A 20799-nucleotide genomic window follows, 5' to 3' on the forward strand; every position below is an offset into this window, starting at 1 on the left:
TGAAGCTAATGTGAAGTGGCCAAATTACAAATGACACCAAATTATTTAGGGTCATTGAAACAAACAGGATTGTGAAGAGCTTGTAGGGTGACCATATGAAAAAGAGAACAAGGCTCATGTGTCTTTAACAGTTGAATAGAAGAGGGAAGTTCAGCAGGTGGGGAACCTGGTGAAATATGGGGAACCTGGTGATATATGGGGAAATATGGGGAACCTGGGAATATATGGGGAACCTGGTGAAATTCCCTCTTCCTCACAACAGTTAAAGCTGCAGGTGTCCTGCCCTCTTTTAAATCTGGTCACTCTAGTATAGCTCCATCCTGGATGCTGCCAAGCCCACCTCAAGAAGCATGCATGCACAGTCAATCCATGGGACTTTTGATGACATTGAAATTCTAGGTGGCTTTGCACCAGTCAGTATCTCAAACCAACTGGCATTACCATCTGGGATGAAGTGTTGGTGCCTAGCTGCTTTGCTATTGACTCAATAAACAGGCTGCTAAAGGAGCTCATGAGCAATGACCCACCATTCAATAGAAACACTATTGTGTTTGGCAATGAGTTTAGGCAGACCTGGCCTGTCGTCCTACATGTTGCCATCCAGCCATTACTGACCAGTTGATGAAGAAATCCAATGCCTGGATCATTGTCATGAAATGCCAGCTTATTCTCTACATGCACACCCTGGAGGATGAATCTGAATTTGCATCATACTTTCTGACTGTTGGCAATGGTATTGCAGAAGAGATCCCAGCTTTTGGAGATGGCATGATCAAGGTTCCAGACTCATGGATCATCAATGAGGACATAGTCACTGCTGTCTATGGGACCTACTTTATTTAATTTATTATTTATTTATTACATTTTTATGCTGCCAAATAGCCGAAGCTCTCTGAGCAGTTCACAAAAATTAAAACCATGAAAAGCATAATAAAACAACCAGCAGTCTTAAAACACAAATACAAAATACAATATAAAAAGCACAATCAGGATAAAACCACACAGCAGAAATCGATATGGGTTAAAATGTGGAGTTTAAACTACAACGTTTAAATTTAAGTTAAATTAGGTGTTAAAATACTGAGAAAATAGAAAGGAAGTTGAATGTCCTAATGCAAGCAACCCCATTCTGTGTCCCAATAGCCATCACGGTGACTACATCAACCAGTGACATTGGACAGAATAGAAGGTGAGGGAAGGGCTTACCTGAGCACAGAGGAACTCACTGTTGGAAAACCTCACAACCTTTTGACAACTTTTAATGGTGTCTTCTCCTCCCCACCCTTGAACTTGTCCTAAAATGGAAACCTCTGGACCACCAGAATCCACAGCATGCAACTACATTTTCATTGAGTCTCTGTTACTGGTCCCTCAAGGACACAGGAGCCATAAAGCATTCCTGGTGAGGATCATCCGAGAAGCAAGGAAGTGCAGGTTTGTGATGAAATATTCTAGGCACTCAGGGCTATTGGTTGATGGTGCTTTATCAGGATAGGGTACCAAAAAAATATGAGTAAAATACCTTTCAAATTCATCCCATTTTTGTATATTATTTATTCCATTTTTTACTGTCCATTGTACAAGTAATACAATAAATTACAAGTAAGATACATTAAAAAAAGTTAAAGGGTTTTTTTTTTTAAGTCAATATAAAACCAGCTGAAGTTAAAGTCAAGGGAAAGCCTATGTGAAAAGATATGTTTTCAGTTAGTGCTTAAACGATATATCATGATGCAGAAACAAACAAAACCTTAGGGAGGTCATGGGCTTTCCCACACTAGAGGCCTTCAAGAGGCAGCTGGACAGCTATCTTTCAGGGATGCTGTAAGGTGGATTCCTGCATTGAACAGGGGGCAGGACTTGATGGCCTTATTGGCCCCTTCCAACACTTCTATTCTATGATTCTAGGCTGGATGTTATTAAAACAATAAACATTTCCTTTGTAAAAAAATACTTCCAAAATGAAAATGATAATTGAGCAAAAAGATTTCTATTCAGCACACAGTTCCTGAAACATTATATTAAAGGTGTGACACATGTCCTATTTCCTGAAATTACTACTATACTACATATTGAAATATTGTAAGATGAGTTTTCTTAAGTACCAGCTCATTGTTGTCCAGCTTCCAGCTCATTTTGAGGGATTTTTCTGTGGGTTATCGAAGGCTACAATCGTAAAGACACTTCTTGGATAATAAGCCCCGGGTCTTAATTCTGAGTAAATATGCATAGGTCTGCAGAGTAAGATTTTCTTTTTATGCCACAGATTAACAATATAACCCTTTGCATGTCTACCCTGAAGTAAATTCTGTTGGGATCAATGGGACTTACTCACTGGTATAGGATTACAGGTTAAATCAATCAAGGTCAACTTCTCAAAATGGTCAGTCATTTCATCAAACAACATGTGCATTTTGTTTGTGATACAACACCAGACTATGTTATTTCTGTTATTAATTCTATAAGTATTAAATAAATTCTGTGGGCCATCCCAAGCCATATGGTCCCTCGCTTTCTAATTTGTTGGGGGGAGGGATATGTTTAGAGTGACAAACAAGTTTTCATCATGAATTATTTTGTAATTACTCTTCACTTCAGTTATGAAAAGGATAGTGATTAATTCTGCTGAGTCTCAAATCCCCTGTACAGTTCCAGAAACCATTTGCAAAACAAATGCCAAAGAATGTCATAAATATCAGCAGTAACATCAAGAGGTAGGGAGAGAATCTTGGATAAGGATAAGGAAACTGTTTTGCGAATGACTGGTTGTCAATGCAATAAAATAAACAACTATACTACTACTATTATAACATGGTAGACTTGCTGCTGGCACTGCTTGCTTGCATGGGATGCAAAGCTGACATTGACAACTGTAGGGTCAGAAATCCTTACCCTCCACTTCACAAGTATCATCAGCCAGGAGACCTCATCATTGGTGGCATTACTTCTTACGGTGTCATCGTCTGTAGTCCAACAGCCTTCACTGAAGAACCCCCTCCAGAAAGGATGGATGAACTTGTGTAAGGACTGTTGTTCATTTTACTTCCATTTATGGTGCCATCAGAATGATCAGAATATAAGACAATCATAAAGCTGTAGAATAGGGGCTTGCTGGATTAGGCTGTAAGAAACATTAATATAAGTGTAGGATTTCCAGCAGCTACTAAAGATTTTAATTCTCAGATATTATACAGCTGCTGTATGGATCAAGGGATTGACTTCAGCTTTTAATGGTGGCCAAATTACAGATTTAGAAACTCATTTGCACATCCCATAATGCGTTCCAAATGCAGCTGTATCAATAGAAACAGATACAAATAACAAGCTTTGGATTTGATTGCTTGGACAGCTGCCTAAAAGCTTCAGTTTAAGATTCCCATCTTTAAGTTGGTTCCTTATCTCCCTGAATCTAGTTGTCAAAGTCCTTTGATGCAGTGGAAGTGAAAAAACAAGGCAGGGGCAGAACCAAGGATAATCTTGCAAAATATTATTTGTATAGAAAAAGGATTCTGCAATAGCTACAATAAGGCAAAACCCCTCTGTGTTATTTCTTTTCAAGTCCTTTCTCCTCAGGCCTGTGCAATATGCTCACCCTGTTCCTTGGGTATTCCAAATTAAAATGGTTTTCAGTTAGTTGCCAATTTAAGCAATTTGTATTTTGTCAAGAATTTTACAGCCTAATTTGATGTGCCACCTTCTCAATACTTTGGGAAGATACAATGGTGTTTCTTTGCCAGAGAGGGCACATCCATGTAACAACCAGGGCGTTGGAGGCTGCAGTGCTGTGTGAGTCTCCGCGACTCAATAGAATTTAGTTTAGAAGTTTTACTGTTTTATTGACCTATTTTAAGCAGTTTTATTGTTTTATTGTTTTACTCTTTCACTTGTTTTTAATTGCTCTTACTGCCTCTGCATTTCCAGCTTGCAGTTTTGCAGCTCTTGACGTGCTGCCTCCTTCCTTGAACTGCAAACTGCTTTTTACCAAGAATTTAATTAACACTTGGCAGCTTTCGAGTATTAGTTGCCACTCCCTGAAAGGGGTTTTAAACTTTTTAGCAGGGTGGACTTTTTTTAGCTTGCTTACCTCTTGGTCATTTGACTGACCATGAGAAGGAAACGAGTTTTATCACCTCCACAAAATGCAAGTAACGTGCCTCGTGCCAAACAGTGCAGGCTCGACAGTTTTATTGCTCGTCAGCCTCCTCATGCCGTCTCTGCTGCTTCTCCGAGAGATGAAATCACGTTGTCTAACAGATATGCTCCTCTGGCCGAGGGAGGCGAAGTTACCGGTGAGTCTATCTTAGGGGACGCTGGCATTTCTCAAACAAACCAGCCAACTGGCAAATCCACGGAAAACTCCCAAAGTGAAGCTTCTTCCTTTGAATTACTGGCTGAGCAATGTTTTCTAACAGCGAGGACACTCCAATCGATTAGTTCTAACTTAGAAACTGTGCTTAGCTCTTTAAATAAACTGTTGATGTGGCTCCCAGAAAAGCTTCTCTGCCAAGGCATCCAGGCTCAACCTCCACCACGCCCTCCCCGTTTAGATCTGGTCTTCAAACCTCACTGCAATAATGGAGGCTGTTTATCTACAGCTCCCAATAGTGGACCAGATATTGGAATAATAGAGCGAAAAAATGGTGGCCTAGTTCTTCAGCCCTGCTCGATGGTTATAGATGTACATCCCTATGGAGGACAACACCCATTTTGGGCATCAGTTCAAAGTGCTAACTTAAACCTCAAATGGCTGCTAAATATTCAGCCATCATATTTGTTGGCTGTGGAACTACTTTTCTCTTCACCTGTTTATAAGAGGTACCTATTGAAGTTTACTAAACCTACCACCCCAAATTTACTAATGAAGGAAAAACTTTTTCTGCACACTGTGGGGATCTACCCATCACGGCTTTTTAAAGATCTCCAGGTTAAACCATTAATATCCATCAAAAGCCGCTCTAATTCTACCCTCCAGCTGCAGTGTAATGCCCCCAAACTGAGTAGCAGCAAATCCATGGCTTTTTCAACTGCGGTGACTGAAGAAGTAGATTTACCACACAAAAGCTTTATACCATCCTCCTGCCTACCGTGTGAAGACCAACCTCAAAGCATTCAGCAATCTCCGAGCAGGCCCTCCGACTCCCTTATCTTGGAACAGGAACTGTCTCCTGATTCACCTCATTCGGGGGTGGAGGGCGATTTCTTTTGCGCTCAGCCCTTGGTCGAAGGGCAACATACCATCTCTACCCTGCAAGATCTGATAACTTTTGGCCAAGACACTCCTGTGAAAGTTGACAATGTTCGTCCGACGTCGTGCCTCTATCCAGGAGTGCTGCATGCATCGGTGGGGAGCAAGACGTCATCCATCCCATCCTGCCAACTGCCACAGCTGTCTGGAGGGCCACCCAATGCTAATCAAGTAGGGCCGACATCAGAGTTAATATCGCCCAATATCATCGATTCCGACCCACAGCTTCCATCGAACCACATGACAGCAAAAAGGAATGGCTGCATTCAGAGGGACATGGATGGATCACTGATCGGGATTACCCCACTGGATTGATGCCAGTGGCCCCAGGGTGATTCCTACCTCAGGATCATATCCTGGAATATTGCAGGCTGGGCAAACAAACATTGGGATAGCTGCTTCTGTCAATATATCTCTTGCTTTGATGTGATCTTGCTTCAGGAAACTTGGGCCATGGACACTGTTGTTGTTAATGGATTTTCCTCCTACTCTTTGAATGCTCACCGGGTAAATAAGAAAGGCCGTCCAAGGGGTGGCCTTGCCATTCTGGTGTCCTCTTCACTGATAGCTAAGGTTACTGAATTAGAAAACTGTGAACAACTGGTGTTTGGAATTTGTTTGGAAATTAATGCTAGTCACTTTATTTTTGTGAATGTTTATATCCCTCCTGCTAAATCCAATGAGCAGATCAAGAAACTCTGGCATAAAGTAGAGAGCTATTTATCCACTCAAATTATTAGGTTCCCTGATGCATATCTATATATTCTGGGTGACTTTAATGCCAGGATTGGCTCCAATAACAACGATCTAGAAGCAAGATACCCTATCTTGAGTGAACTTAGGGAAAATCGAAATTTTCCACACAGAAACTCAAAAGATCAGTTTCTGAATTATGCTGGCTTTTGCCTGGCTCAACTTCAGCTCAGTCTGGATTTAATTATTTTAAATGGGGTGGACCTTTGGGAAGGCTCAGGTGAATTTACCTTCTCAAATTTATTTGGTTCAAGCACAATAGATTATGGGCTGGCATCTAGAAATGCCTTCCAGTTAGTTTATCATTTTTATATAGGTACCAGAACCTGTAGCGATCATCAGCCTTTAACCCTTACTTTATGTGCCCCAACTCCTAATTTAAGACTACCCCATACCCATTTAACTGATATCCTGTTTGAGTGCCCACACAGAATAAGGGTAAAATGGTCTGATAAATTAAGCAGTCTTCTAGAGGAAAGATTAAACTCCGATTCAATAATTCGATTAAGATCAGCAATTTTGTGCAAGGAATCGGCTGCATCCTCTATAAAAGCATATGATGATTTAATCGACTCCTTCCAAGATGCTTTAACTCATGCAGGCAGGTCAGCCCCAGACAATACTGCCCCTACGATCTATAAGGGCCCTACTTGGTTTGATAGAGAATGTTACCTGAAGAAAAATGAGTTAAGGGAGTCTTATATAACCTACAGAAAATCGGGCTACAATTATCTCCCTTCGACCTATTTTCAGCTAAAAAAGCAATATAAGTCCCTCATAGCCCAAAAAAGACGCCAAGCTGAACGAAACTCCTGGTCCCTGCTGTTAAATGCCTCCTTAAATAATGATTCAAAAATGTTTTGGCAGATTGTGTCGGGCGCCTTACGATCCAACTGCCAAGCACCCAGTTGTACAATTCCAGCTCAGGTCTGGGAGGATCATTTCAGAGCCATTTTTACCGACCCAGACACTATACAATCAGCTCAGGTTGATATGCAGGATGTCACTTTCTCTTCCCTCCCCCCCTGGAATTCAGTCTCTAAGGAGGAAGTGATTGAACTAATCCAACAACTTAAAGGGGGTAAGGCACCCGGCATAGATTTTATCCCTGCTGAATTTATTAAAATCAATCAGGATTGGTGGGCCCCTTTGTTAGCCGCTCTTTTTACCGTTATAAATCAATCTGGCAAAATCCCTGACAGTTGGAGACACGCAATTGTGGTTCCGATATACAAAAAGGGACATCCAAAGGATCCTGGGAATTTTAGACCTATCAGCCTCCTCTCAATAATAGGCAAGCTCTATGCTCGATTTCTATCTAATAGACTAACTGACATCCTCGAGGCCAATAATGTTGTCACGGAGGCCCAAGCTGCCTTTAGAAAGAATCACTCCACTTCTGATCATGGTCTGATTCTTTTTCACTTAGCCGAGAAACATCTTAAGTTTCTACGTAGCAAACTGTTTGTCGCCTTCATGGATCTGAAGTCCGCTTTCGACTCCATCCCTAGAACTAAACTATGGGAGAAATTAGATAAAATCCTGGTGGACAAAAGACTTCTTAATCTTATAATGGTTCTATACAGCGACAGCAGGATGCAAGTTAGATGTGGCACACAGGGACAGCTTTCAAAGGAAATTCCTATGTCTAGAGGAGTAAGACAGGGCTGTATCCTCGCACCTACACTATTTAACCTATACATAAATGATATTGAGGAGGCCCTGTCTGACCATGAAGGACACTTGCCCAAACTTGGCGCAAGGAAAATTCCTATTTTACTTTACGCAGACGATGCTGTTATTCTCTCCCGCTCTAGACCTGGTTTGAAACATCTTTTAATGAAATTCTCCAACTTTTGTTTGACCAACGATCTGAAAATTAATTTTGAGAAATCTAAAGTCATGGTCTTTGAAAATAGATTTTCTCAACGTAGGTGGTCCCTTGATGGGCATATCCTGGAACAGGTGAAAATTTTCTCTTACCTGGGGCTGCTATTCCATCATACCCTGTCCTGGAGTGCCCATAGATCGGCCACCCTTAATAAAGCTTCAGTCAGTTCAGCCGCAATAACACGCTTTTTCTTTACTAAAGGGGGAATGTTTATACCGTCTGCCATCAAAGTGTTTAATGCCAAGTCTGCAGCCCAGCTTTTATATGCCTCCAATATCTGGATAGGGGGATTAACATCTGAGATAGATAGGCTGCAGACAAGGTTTTTGAGGACCCTTCTTCAACTCCCAAAGTGTGTCCCTAATTCGGTACTTTTGTTGGAAACCGGGGAAAGCTCTCTTTCGCTTAGAGCTTGGTGGTCTGCCTTAAAATTTTGGATGGAAGTTAGTCTTTTTGGGAGGGGCTCAGGTCTGCTTCCCTGTCTGGCTCAGGACAACTATGTGAACAGCTGGTCCAAGCTTCTTGCCAGGAAGGCAGCTTCAATAGGTCTCTCCTCTTCCCTCCTCCTTAATCTGGGCTTGAATTTTGCTTTTAAAGCTATCAAACAAAGACTGTGGGATATAGCCTTCTGCGACTTACGTGCTCGCTCTCATGTCTCTTGCTCTCCCAGTGCATTGCACATTCATTACGTTGGGCCTCTTCAGCTGGCTGACTATCTAAAGAACTTGTCGGTCGCTAAATATCGTATTGCCTTCTCCAAGGCCAGATGCAATGTTTACTCTATTGAATTACTTCAGGGCAGATATGCTGGTATCCCTTATCAGGAACGACGGTGCCCCTGTAGGAATACGGAAGTGGAGACGATGGAGCATATCCTTCTGTCCTGTAGCTTTTATAATCAGGCCCGCCATCTTATGATTACCCCATTGTTGAGCAAACTGTCCAGAACTTCAGGCAAATTTTATGTTAAGTTTCTGTTGGAAGATAAGTCTTCAAGTGTAACTTTGGCTGTTGCTAAATTTCTTACAGTGGCGGCCAAGATTAGAGCTCTTTGTGTATTAGACTAAAGTTGATAATAGCTCTAATTGTATGATTTCATGTCTGATTCTTGTGTTTGGTTGTTTGTTGTTTGTTTGTTTTCTTTTTATGGATCTATAGATCGCAATAAAGAAAGTATAGTATGTAACAACCAGGAAGTGGAGTCTATGCAACATTAACTCTTTTGTAAAATTGATGTTGGAGGTTGGCAGCAAACTATTCCTGCCTTCTTGCCTACATTACCAGACAAGCCAGCCCAACTTTATTTTAAATATTTGTTGATAGATAACAAAACCATCAGTATCATTTACTGTGGCACTTTATTTCTTTCTGTGTATGTCTCTTTAATTTTTATTTATTTATTTTTGTTATAGGGAATGTGAACAATGAAGCTATGTGTGACTTCATATTTGGTGGATAGGTTATGTTGATTACCATTGCAGAACTTTAAGTTTGGTTGGGGATGACTAGGTTTCATCTAGGTTTCAAAATCTTGTCTGTTGCCTGCAAAAAAAGAATATGCAAACATAGGTTTAAGGGAATTTTGAAGAAAGGAAGCTCCCTTCTTACATGCCCACTCACTTGTATTTGGATATTTTATCTTATTTGAAACTTTTTAAAATCCTTATTTGGTGAGCCAAAAAATATTAATATCTTCAAGGCCACCTTATCATTGTCAAGTGATCCACAGAAAAATATGCATGCACACGCAATAACACACGCTAACTGTATGCTTGTTCCCACCACCATATTCAGCATTCTTGACATGAAAACTGATTGCATCGAATCCAGATCTACTCATACTCCAAGAACAACCACTGAAATACATGGAACCCAAGTTAGTCATGATTCATTTCAGTTCCACTGATATCAATGGGTTCAATCTAAGTTTGAGTAAATCAGAATCCAACCTATTGTTCCCTCTTATTTGGTTTGATTGCATAATCAACTGCCTTTGGCAGATAATAAATGATAAAGCACAATAGTGTTGAACAATAGGACTGAAACTGGAGTTGGTCAGTTGGATCTCATACATAGGTGAGACAATTGAAATCAATCATGCTTAAGAATGTTTTGATTGACATAAATCATGCCTAACTTGTCCCATTGATTTCAATAGATCAACACAAGAATGACTAAATTTGGATTTAACACAGTGTATCTATGTAGCTGTTAAATAACATGTTGACTCTTAGTACTAAACTTTCTCTTAAAACACACCTTCCCCAGAAATGATAAGGATAGTGATGTGCTGAAGATAAGCACTGATATAGTTTGATTTTGTTCTTAACATAGGAGGGTAGTATTTCAATGATGTAAGACTACTAAGGATGATGATGTAGAACACAGTGGCAATGATTAATGAATGGATGGAATATTCTGCTGTTCCATAATACTCCTTTTGTTGTAGGGTATTTCCTAAGCATTACCAGCACATCCTGGCTTTGGCATTTGCAGTAAAAGAAATCAATGAAAACCCTCAAATCTTACCCAATGTCACCTTGGGCTTCCACATCTACGATAGCTATGACAATGCAATGAAGACCTATCACGCCACAATGCTACTGTTGACTACACTGGAAAATGTTGTGCCTAACTACATATGTGATGTCCAGAATACATTAACAGCAGTCATTGGAGGATTGGATTCTGAAATATCCCTATATGTAGCAAATATCTTGGATACCTATAAGACTCCACAGGTATGTTATTTGGGGTGCATAATAATCTGCTATAATACTAATGTTTCCCTTTCAGTCATAAATCAATTTAAGTGCTTTGTTCATTGGAGGTTCATTCTATTGGTGCATGAATACTATAGGATTCTACTAATTGCATGTGTCTTGATAACTGTGTATGCAGAATCCACTTCTGCATGACCGGGTTCCATTGCAATTGTGGTAGAAAGGAAAACCATTACCCCTTTCAACAGGTCCCCTCTATGCAACTGTGGCCTGTGGGGGAATGTAACCTGTGAGGAATATGCAAATTAATGACACATTATGTTTGGCCTTCAGGTTTCTACCAGTTCTTTGACAGAATCACCTGACGTCCCAGATTTTGTGGAGGTATGAATGGGTGGCCACCGAAGCAGTGATCTCTGGACTCATCTACACCAAGTGGTATATAAAAGGCAGGAGCCACACTACTGCTTTATAGCAGTATTGAAGTGCACTGACAACTGTTGGGGCCCATCGACACATACCATATACTGCTTTCATACCACTTCCATAGTGTTATATCCTGCTTGGTGCAGATGTGTCAATGGGCCCCAACAGTTGTCAGTGCACTTCAATACCACTACAAAGCACTAGTGTGGCTCCTGCCTTTTATATACCACTTTCATAGTGGAATATCCTGCTTGGTATAGATGACCCCCCCTTCTCTCCCCCCCCTCTTTTACTCATCAATGAATTGGTACTGGACTTTCTCATATTTAAATTAGACCCAATAAAATAAATAGGACATAAACCAATCAGGATGACTTTATGTTCCATTGAAATGAATGGGTTTAACTGTTAAGGATAAGCCCCTTTCTACACCTCTGGATTATCCCAGGAAAATGGAGGGATCATCCCTGCCTGCTCCTAGGATCCCTGTGTGTCATTTGCAAGCACAAGGATGATTTATTTATTTATTTATTTATTTAAGTATTTTTATGCCGCCATTCAGCCAAAAAAGGCTCTCATGGCGGCTTACAAAAGTATTTCTTGACAGTCCCTGCCCACAGGCTTACAATCTAAAAGACATGACACAAAAGGAAAGGGGATTGGGAGGGAGGAGGAGGAGGGGGGAAAGGAAAGCAAATTCAGGCACTACAATCTTAGTTGTAAAGTTCAGCAGTTACAGTTGGCAGCAGGAGGGAGGGGGCTCTCAGCTGGAGCTGGACCCAGGCACGGTGGAGAGGTGCCTGGCTGCTGCTTCCTCCCTCACTGGTGGCCTCTCCAGAGACAGTTGGTGGCAGGAGGGAGGGGGCTCTCAGCTGGAGCTGGACCCAGGCACGGTGGAGAAATGCCTGGCTGCTGCCTCCTCCCTCACTGGTGGCCTCTGCAGAGACAGTTGACAGCAGGAGGGAGGGGGCTCTCAGCTGGAGCTGGACCCAGGCAAGGTGGAGAAATGCCTGGCTGCTGCTTCCTCCCTCACTGGTGGCCTCAGTGATGATCCCTTGAAAAAGGCAGGTGTAGAAACAGCCTCTGTCTAGGGAAGACCTTCTGTTGTAATATAGCATTATTCCATTGAGGCCTTTATCCCTGAACTTCCTAGATGGCCAAATATAGTCAGGATTCTCTTAGATCAGACAACTATTTAACCAAACATTCTGTTCCCAACCAGCTGCTCATTAAATGTATGCATTTTTTTTTTTAAAAAAAGGAAATGTCTATAAATGCTGCTAGGATTTCCTCTCCCTCTTCCCAAAATCTCTCCTTAGCTCATCTATGGCTCTGCTCCCGTGATGAACACTAAAACTCCAGGCCTTCCATTCTACCAGTTGGCTCCTCAGGAAACCCTTCAGTATGAGGGGATTCTCTCTTTGCTACTCCATTTCAGGTGGACATGGATAGGGATTGGTGCTATGGATAATGATAATGGAGAAAGATTTCTACAAGTGGTCATTCCACTGTTTTCTAAGAGGGGTGTCTGTTTTGCCTTCATAGAAAGAAGTCCCAAATTAAGTTTTGACACAAAAATTAATGACGAATTTACACTGGGGGCAAAAATACATGATAAAGTGATGGGCAGCAAAGCCAACGTAGTGGTAGTCCATGGAGAATCTTATTCCACAGCAATTTTTCTTTTCCTTCCATATCTATCAGAACAAGAGGTCATGGCAAAGGAAGTAAGAGGGAAAGTATGGATAGTAACAGCTCAGATGGAGTTCACTTCAGTTGTCCTGCAAAGGAATTGTGATACAGAAATATTCAATGGTGCTATATCTTTCAGAATCCACTCCAGTGACCTACCAGGGTTTCAGCAGTTTCTTGAGAGCAAAAACCCTTATAGCTCTGAAGAAGATGGTTTTATCAAGGATTTCTGGCAACAGGCCTTTGGTTGTGTATTCCCAGATAGTATGGTTGGAAAATTGAATGGGGACATTTGCACAGGGCAAGAGAAGTTGGAGAGCCTTCCTGGATCATTCTTTGAAATGAGCACGATTGGACATAGCCACATCATCTACAATGCTGTCTATACTGTGGCCCATGCCCTACATCATGCTTTGTCCTCTTCTAGACCCAAACATGGTACAATGATGTATGGAGTCACACCCAAACTTCAGAATCTACAATTTGGGCAGGTAATGGGTTCAAGTTCCTCATATAACTGGACACTGTATTATGTGTTTGCTTTTTTCTCCCCCAAAGTCTTCTTAACAATTTCATCTTCCATCCCTTTCCCCAACCAGAAATAATAGAATTGCCTCTATTTCAATCAGTCATTATGCTTGACTCATGAAGCTTTGGGGATATATGTAGGTTTTATTTTACTGATTCATGTAGCATCCCCTTATGCAATCTGTGAGTCATATAGAATGAACAGTTTCCCTAACAGATTCTCTGAGGCTAGCCTTAAGGGTGGGCAAGCTGGGTGGTGACCCAGGGTGCCAAGCTAATGTGGGGTGGGAGGCAACCTGAGCTTACTGGCTGCTGCTTTCTTCTTCTTCTTCTTCTTCTTCTTCTTCTTCTTCTTCTTCTTCTTCTGCTTCTGCTTCTGCTTCTGCTTCTGCTTCTGCTTCTGCTTCTGCTTCTGCTTCTGCTTCTGCTTCTTCTTCTTCTTCTTCTTCTTCTTCTTCTTCTTCCTCTTCTTCCTCCTCTTCTTCTTCTTCTTAATTTTGTGTTAAAGTGAGCTACAAAGGCAAAAATTAGGTGTCTTCAACCTTTCTTTTAAGGTTCTACAGGTTCTTTGTATACGAACTACAAAAAATGATCTTCCTTCAATTAGCTTTTAAAGTATGCTTCTTTTCCAATTTCCACTTTGATGTCATTTGTGCTATGTAAAAATCAGTGGAACACAGCTTTACTTTCAGGCAAGATTTCCTGGAATGGGAGAACTCACCCCCATCAGTACTGTATGCTGGACCCACGCCAGCTGCCCAATCCTTCTGGCCCCGTTTGGTGTGTCATTGAGTGCATTTGGCAAGTGGCATACAGCCACCCACTCCCAAACTGAGCTGCAATTTCAGTGAAAGTGGTGGATCAGCCTTTCTCTCCTCCCCTAAAAGCACCATTTAAGTAACATTACAAACATCACTCACATTCAAACTTAACTGGACACCAGTGTGTGCCATCATTAAAGTTCACCAAGCACTTAGAACTTCAAATACTGTAAACACTATAAGGACAGTATAAATAGCAAAGTTGTAAGAGGTCAGTTGGATACATTTTTATGTATTATTGTTCCTTATCTTTACCTATAAAGCAGAAAGTATGGGTGTGTCATGTGTGTTCTGAAATATATATCCACTTCCACATATGGTAACGCCTTAATACTTTTCACTCAGACAGGACTTCATGTACATGGAGCAGAAAAAAATTAAAAACATGAATTTTGGTGTTTGAAGTATTTTTAAAGAATTTTTTAAAAAACCTAGGTTTATGCCTACAACTCCCAGCATGCCAGGGGCAGAACCCCCAGCATGTCTTTGGTGGGAGGCCAGACTTACTAGCCTTTGGTGGCCATTGTGATTCTTAAAGTCAGTCTTGGGCAGTCAACCCAATTCAACATAAAAAGAAACAACCCACATAAATGGGTTGCATCCATTTGCAGTGCTTCTTCCCACCTGCCATGTGTTGTTTTAAATTCATTACTAGATACAACAGCATGTCTTTGAGAGGCCAAACTCAGGTCATGCTCAAAGGCACCCCGTCCTGATATTGCTGTTTTCTCAGAAACTGAGGGAAACATACATGGAGCATACATACATTAATTTTTGTGAACCGCCCAGAGAGCTTCGGCTATTGGGCGGTATAAAAATGTAATAAATAAATAAATAAATAAATAAATAAAAACAAAAAATGTGGTTTATCACAAAGCTCTAATTTTAAATACAGTTCTTATTAAAACAAATTCCCATTTATTCAAACAAAACAATTTACTAATCAAACTAGAAAAACCCAACCAACCTAAAGATGAATAAGTTGCAGAGAAATGTATTATTTATTAAATAATAAATAAATGTTATTCATGAACCCAAGCAAAGCCAGTCATATCAGCTAGTTCTTCATAAAGAGAAAATAATAATAAAGATTGTTCTAAAATAAAGAATGCTTACCAAGAGAACTGCTAGAAATAGTTTCAGGTAAACCTGTGAGCATTCTGCTGTGGTGCATAGTACATTGTAGCTGCTCAGAAAATGGCTTTTTGAACTGCTTCAATTGGAGGTAGGCTGCAATTGAAACACAGTAGATGAGAGATCAAGGTTTTGAGCAATGTCATTCTTGATGGATCTCACACATGCAAAAGGACCCATGACTCCTCACCATGGCCCTGCAAAACAGATTAATGGGAAGACTAGGCATCAAAGGCATTCCTCAGCCAGTGTGCCATTTAACCTAGGGTCAGCCATGGCCTTCACAAAGCTAAAAAATAAGCAAGCCAGAATCTCATTCTTCTGGTGCCATTAGATTTTAGTATGAGTTCCTAAACAGACATTACTTTAATCCATATCTAGAAGCTGCATTCCCCCCACCCATTTCTACTCTATAGAAGGTGCAGGAGGACTGATCTGGATCAGAACCATAGCATGAGGGTAGGGGGCTTAAGATCCAGAATGGAATATCCAGATTGGAGCCCTTACTCTAAGATAAGAAGATAATGTGGTTGCTATATACTGATTTCAAGTTACGTCTCTATGTTTGGCCCATAAAGACCTAAATTTAGCCTTTTTTAAATTCTCACATTTTTCCCTACTCTAGCTCCAACCATTTCTGAAATGTGTCTCATTTAACAACAGTGCAGGGGACAAAGTTTCCTTCAACCAGAATGGGGAGCTAGTTGCTGGATTGGATGTGATCAACTGGATTATCTTCTCCAACCATTCATTTCATAGGGTGAGAGTGGGGAGGATGGATCCTGAGGCTGCTCTAGGTCTAGCATTCACCATTGATGAAGATGCCATAACATGGCATGGCTGGTTTAATCAGGTAGGCTCCATTTGTTAGCTATTTGGAAAGAGACCCTGTAATAAATGAGCAACTGTCCTGATGTCCACAATACTTTTATTGTACAATAAGAAACACTTTGAAAGGAAGGATAATATGTGAGGCTCATGGTTCTGCTCTCCCAATTATTGAGAAATTGCTGCAAGAAAGTTTAATGAGATGATAGATATGTTTCTAATGTTTTGAACAAGTTTTTCACAAAAAATAGAGGTCCTTTGAAATCCAAGGGTGGAAAGCGATTGCAACCTGGTACATCCTGGACTGATTGTCAGTGCTTGTAGATAATAGTTTGATTCACTGAGAAAGATGGTTAAATTCTATAGACCAAAACAATTTGTTGCTCCTAGTTTTAGCATGGGGCTCAGAAAGAGACTGGCTGCTGGTTGTATTCACTCTAGCTCTGGACAAGTCATTAAAAGTAGAAAACTGGCAAATAACAATGACAAATGCCCACAGTGTGGAATGCCATCCTAAAACTGACAAACCATATCATACTCAACAACAGCAACACAATCACAGTATATTTAACATTTAAGTTATGTTAAATTAATGTTTTCTTTAAAAGAAAATCAACAAAACAAACATATTAAACTAACACTATTAATTATTTAAAGCGCTGGAGAAGCAGTCGTGAAATTAATAAGTGATGCAACAATTGAAAGCTTAAATGCCTGATTAAAGAGGAATTAGGCCCAGAGTCTCTTAATAAAATACAGAAGCGGCCTCAAAGCTTACAGATTCCAGGCTCTATACTCCATCATTATATTGTTTATTTTCCATTTTTCAAATAGTCCCAGCCTCTTTCTCAGTGTACTGAGAGTTGCCAGCTTGGTTCTCACAAGAAAATGAAGGAGGGGGAGTCATTTTGCTGCTACGATTGCATCCCATGTCCAGAAGGGAAGATTTCAAACCAGGAGGGTAAGAAATATATATGGAGGAGGGGAAGAGAGAAAAAGGGAACAGAATTACAAGAACAGAATAGTTATAATCCAGACAAATGTATAAAATAATCCATAAAGCAGAAGTTTTTTTTTCATAGTTATAGTAGCTTTATTCCCAACACAGAACACACGATGAGAGATTTTATTGCACTTTGACACGTGATAAAGTTCCTGTGAATTTCCAGTAACCCGCTATAGTGGCCTTAACTAGACCTAAGGATTATCCCAGGCAAGTGAAGGGGTCATCCCTGCCTGCTCTCGAGATCCCCTGTGTGTCATTTGGATGCACAGGGGGGGATTCTACACGTCGTACTGAGGGCGCTTCCATGTGCCCCCAGTGCGCCCCCAAAGCGATCGTGTAGCTTGTCTTTCGAAGAGACGAGGAAGAGGCATCCTTGCCGCCGCCACCCACCTACCTCCTCGCCGGCCAGGTCGGAGAGCTCGGCGGAAGAAGGCGCTGAGCTCTCAGACCCCACCGGTGAGGAGGTAGGTTGGTGGCGGCGGCGGCAAGGACACCTCTTCCTCGTCTCTTCGAAAGGCAAGCTACACGATCGCTTTGGGGGCGCACTGGGGGTGCATGAAAGCGCCCTCAGTACGACGTGTAGAATCCTCCAGGGATGATCCCAGGACAATCCCGGGATATAGGCCTGGTCTAGCCATGGCCAGTGTAACTATATGATCGTGCCATCTAGTGGCTGTATAATGAAACATATACAAAAAAAAAATAATAATCATGGATGAAACTTCATGAAAAGGCGCCAATTAATCTTGCAAGGAATTTGATGGCAGAAGCCCCGGTAAGAGTGCAGAATTTTAGCCTTGTTTAGAAATGCTCTCAGAGATCATGGGGAGAACTATATAAATCCAGCAAATAACAATGACAAAGGCATTCTGAGTAGCCATTTGGTGGATGCCTCTGGTGATAACTAAAGAGGGAACACACCATTAAAATATGGTGTCCAGCTTCCCTACGAAAAGGCATACCAAAATTGGAATTTTCTTTGGGCATTTCTTCATGTGGAAGTTCTTCTTGTAGACCTAGCAGCTCTCATTCCTGCCATTGTCAACTTGACAGCTGGAATATATTTTCCTTCACCTGTCTTTAAACACTGTTAATAAGCTTCAACTAATGAAGAACAAGGTAGTCACTCATTAACAGTGTCAGCCATTCAGGCAGTTTGCTAGACGAACTCCCCAACAGCTACAGGGTAATTCAGTGAGCAAAAAAATCTATGGTTTACAAAACAATGTTAAGGCTCTATGGTTTCAGTACTTAATATATAATGCAATTTCAATACAGACTTCTTACCTGCATGAGAGTAACAGTCATTGTAATTTAGCCCGGTTGATTTCACATTACTACAATCAAGACCACATTCTTTCTTTTCCAGACATGAATGACTGTCATAAATGCACTGAGGAAAACTATCCAAATGAAAAACAGGATGCCTGTGTTCACAAGACTGTAACTTTCTTGTCTTATGAAGAACCATTAGGATTTAGTTTAGCCTCTTTTGCAGTCTCATTTTCATTGACTACAGCTCTGGTGCTGGGAACATTTATGAAGCACCACAACACTCCCATTGTCAAAGCCCACAACCGGGACCTCACCTACACTCTCCTCATCTCCCTCCTTCTCTCCTTTCTTTGTACATTGCTGTTTATTGGCCGTCCTCAGAAGGTGACCTGTCTCCTCCGACAAACGACTTTTGGCCTCATCTTCTCAGTGGCTGTTTCTTGTGTGCTGGCAAAAACCATCACAGTGGTTCTGGCTTTCATGGCCACCAAACCAGGGTCCAGGATGAGGAAGTGGGTGGGGAAAAGACTGGCCATCTCCATTGTTCTTTTCTGCTCCCTCATCCAAGCAAGCATCTCTACTTTATGGCTGGCAACCTCTCCACCTTTCCCAGATTTGGACATGCACTCAGTGGCCAAAGAAATTGTACTACAGTGTAACGAACAGTCCGTGACTCTGTTTTGTTGTGTTCTGGGCTACATGGGCTTCCTGGCAATGTTGAGTTTCACTGTGGCTTTCCTTGCAAGGAAGCTCCCTGACAGTTTCAATGAAGCCAAGTTTATCACTTTCAGCATGTTGGTCTTTTGCAGTGTGTGGTTATCCTTTGTTCCATCCTATCTGACCTCTAAGGGAAAATATATGGTAGCCGTGGAGATCTTCTCTATCTTAGCCTCAAGTGCTGGGTTGTTGGTTTGTATCTTTTCCCCTAAATGTTACATTATAGTGTTGAAACCTCAGCTGAACACAAGGGAACAGCTAATAAGGAGAAAAGATGGGAGAACTGTTTAAGTGTCTTTGGTGTACTTTGTAATCTAGACATGTAAGTGCATATAAATAGCAGGATATTTGTAAGAGTTTCCCCTCTAAGTATCTGCCCTATATAAAGCTTCCCAATAGGTCTACTAATTCTTCCAAGATAAAAATTGGAACACTTGGGTCTTGCTAGACCTACCTGCAAATCTGGTGGTGAGAAGGGGCCAGCCCATGCTAGAAGATGCGGGATGTGTGGGAGCCAGGAACCACATATGGGGCACAGAGCTCCTGAAGAGAGGGAGCTGGATCTTTTAAAAAAAATAACAACAACTTACCTTCATCGTTGGAGTGCTCGTGCACTCATCTTTAGTAAAAAAATAATAATGGCAGGCACAATGTCCTCCTTCCTCCCACGACGTCACACACTGCGTGTGGACTGAGGGGGAGGATCTCACGATCACCATATCGTAAGATCCTCCCCCTTCCCTGCCCAGTGTAGACATGCCCAGAGACTCTATTGCTTCATCTCCACTTGGGCAGAGACATTTTGTTCAAGGAATTCTCTGGAAGCGACCATCCTTTACAGCAGAGAGTGTTGCTTTAAACCTGGCTTTAGAAAAAAGTTATCTGATATTTAGGTATTGTGCACAACTGTTAATATCAAATGTCAAACCTAAGTAAGTTGGGGAATAGGTAGTATGGGCAGCAAATAACAAATGTCAAATATCAATAGCTTTGATCCAGAGTGCAAGAGTAGATTTTACTTAAGAAGTATCTTGTGTGCAAATAAAGTTATCAGAGAAACCCAACCTCTGTAGTTTATCTCTGATTGATTTAGACCACTGACTGGAGTAGTGGTCTTCCTGGTGGAGGGACATATATCCTGATTCAGAGTTTGCATAAACAAGTTTTAGCCAATATCTGAATGCCCAACGCCAAGCAGTACCTTCCACGGATGAAATCCCAGCCTCCAGCTGTAGAACTGCTGATGACACACACTTAGATGCAAGAAAGTGTTGGCACAAAAAGGATAAAAGTATTGGTTCTACAACAGGAGAAAAACCTAAAATCCACCGTGGAATTCTATACAATAATTATGGCAACACCTTGGCCTTAAAAACGCAGAGTGCAGCAGGGATGAACAGTCCTCTGCCTCATATATATGGATGAAAAGGCTGACTTGGTGTGCATTATTGAGACCTGGACGGATGAGCTGGGCAGAGTGGATCTGTCTCAGCTCTGTCCACATGGTTACTAAGTGCAGCACCAGCCTAGACTGGAGGGCCGGGGAGGGGGAGCTGCCATCATCCACAAGGATTCCGTCTTTCTCACAAGAAAACCCATCCAACCTAGCATCAATTTTGAGGGTTTGTACCTTGTGCTTGGCCAAAGAGAAAGAACAGGTATGCTGCTGGTGTATTGCCCACCCCGCTGCCCAGCAGTCTCTCTGCCCAAGCTGGCTGGGGTGGACTTGGAGGTAGTATTGAGAACCCTAGGACTGTAGT

At 41.4% G+C, this 20799-nt stretch overlaps 1 protein-coding gene across 1 annotated transcript; it reads left to right on the forward strand.

The window, feature by feature from the left end:
• Positions 1–2811: 2811 nt before the first annotated feature.
• Positions 2812–19330, forward strand: LOC134405599 (vomeronasal type-2 receptor 26-like). The gene is made up of 6 exons (XM_063136839.1): positions 2812–3020; positions 10339–10630; positions 10946–10996; positions 12358–13221; positions 15839–15973; positions 18326–19330. The coding sequence occupies exons 1-6, from the start codon at positions 2812–2814 to the stop codon at positions 19328–19330; spliced, it is 2556 nt and encodes an 851-aa protein (XP_062992909.1).
• The last annotated feature ends 1469 nt before the right edge of the window (positions 19331–20799 follow it).

The sequence above is a fragment of the Elgaria multicarinata genome, chromosome 11 (genome assembly GCF_023053635.1).
Source record: "Elgaria multicarinata webbii isolate HBS135686 ecotype San Diego chromosome 11, rElgMul1.1.pri, whole genome shotgun sequence".
In the NCBI taxonomy this organism is placed as follows: domain Eukaryota; kingdom Metazoa; phylum Chordata; class Lepidosauria; order Squamata; family Anguidae; genus Elgaria; species Elgaria multicarinata.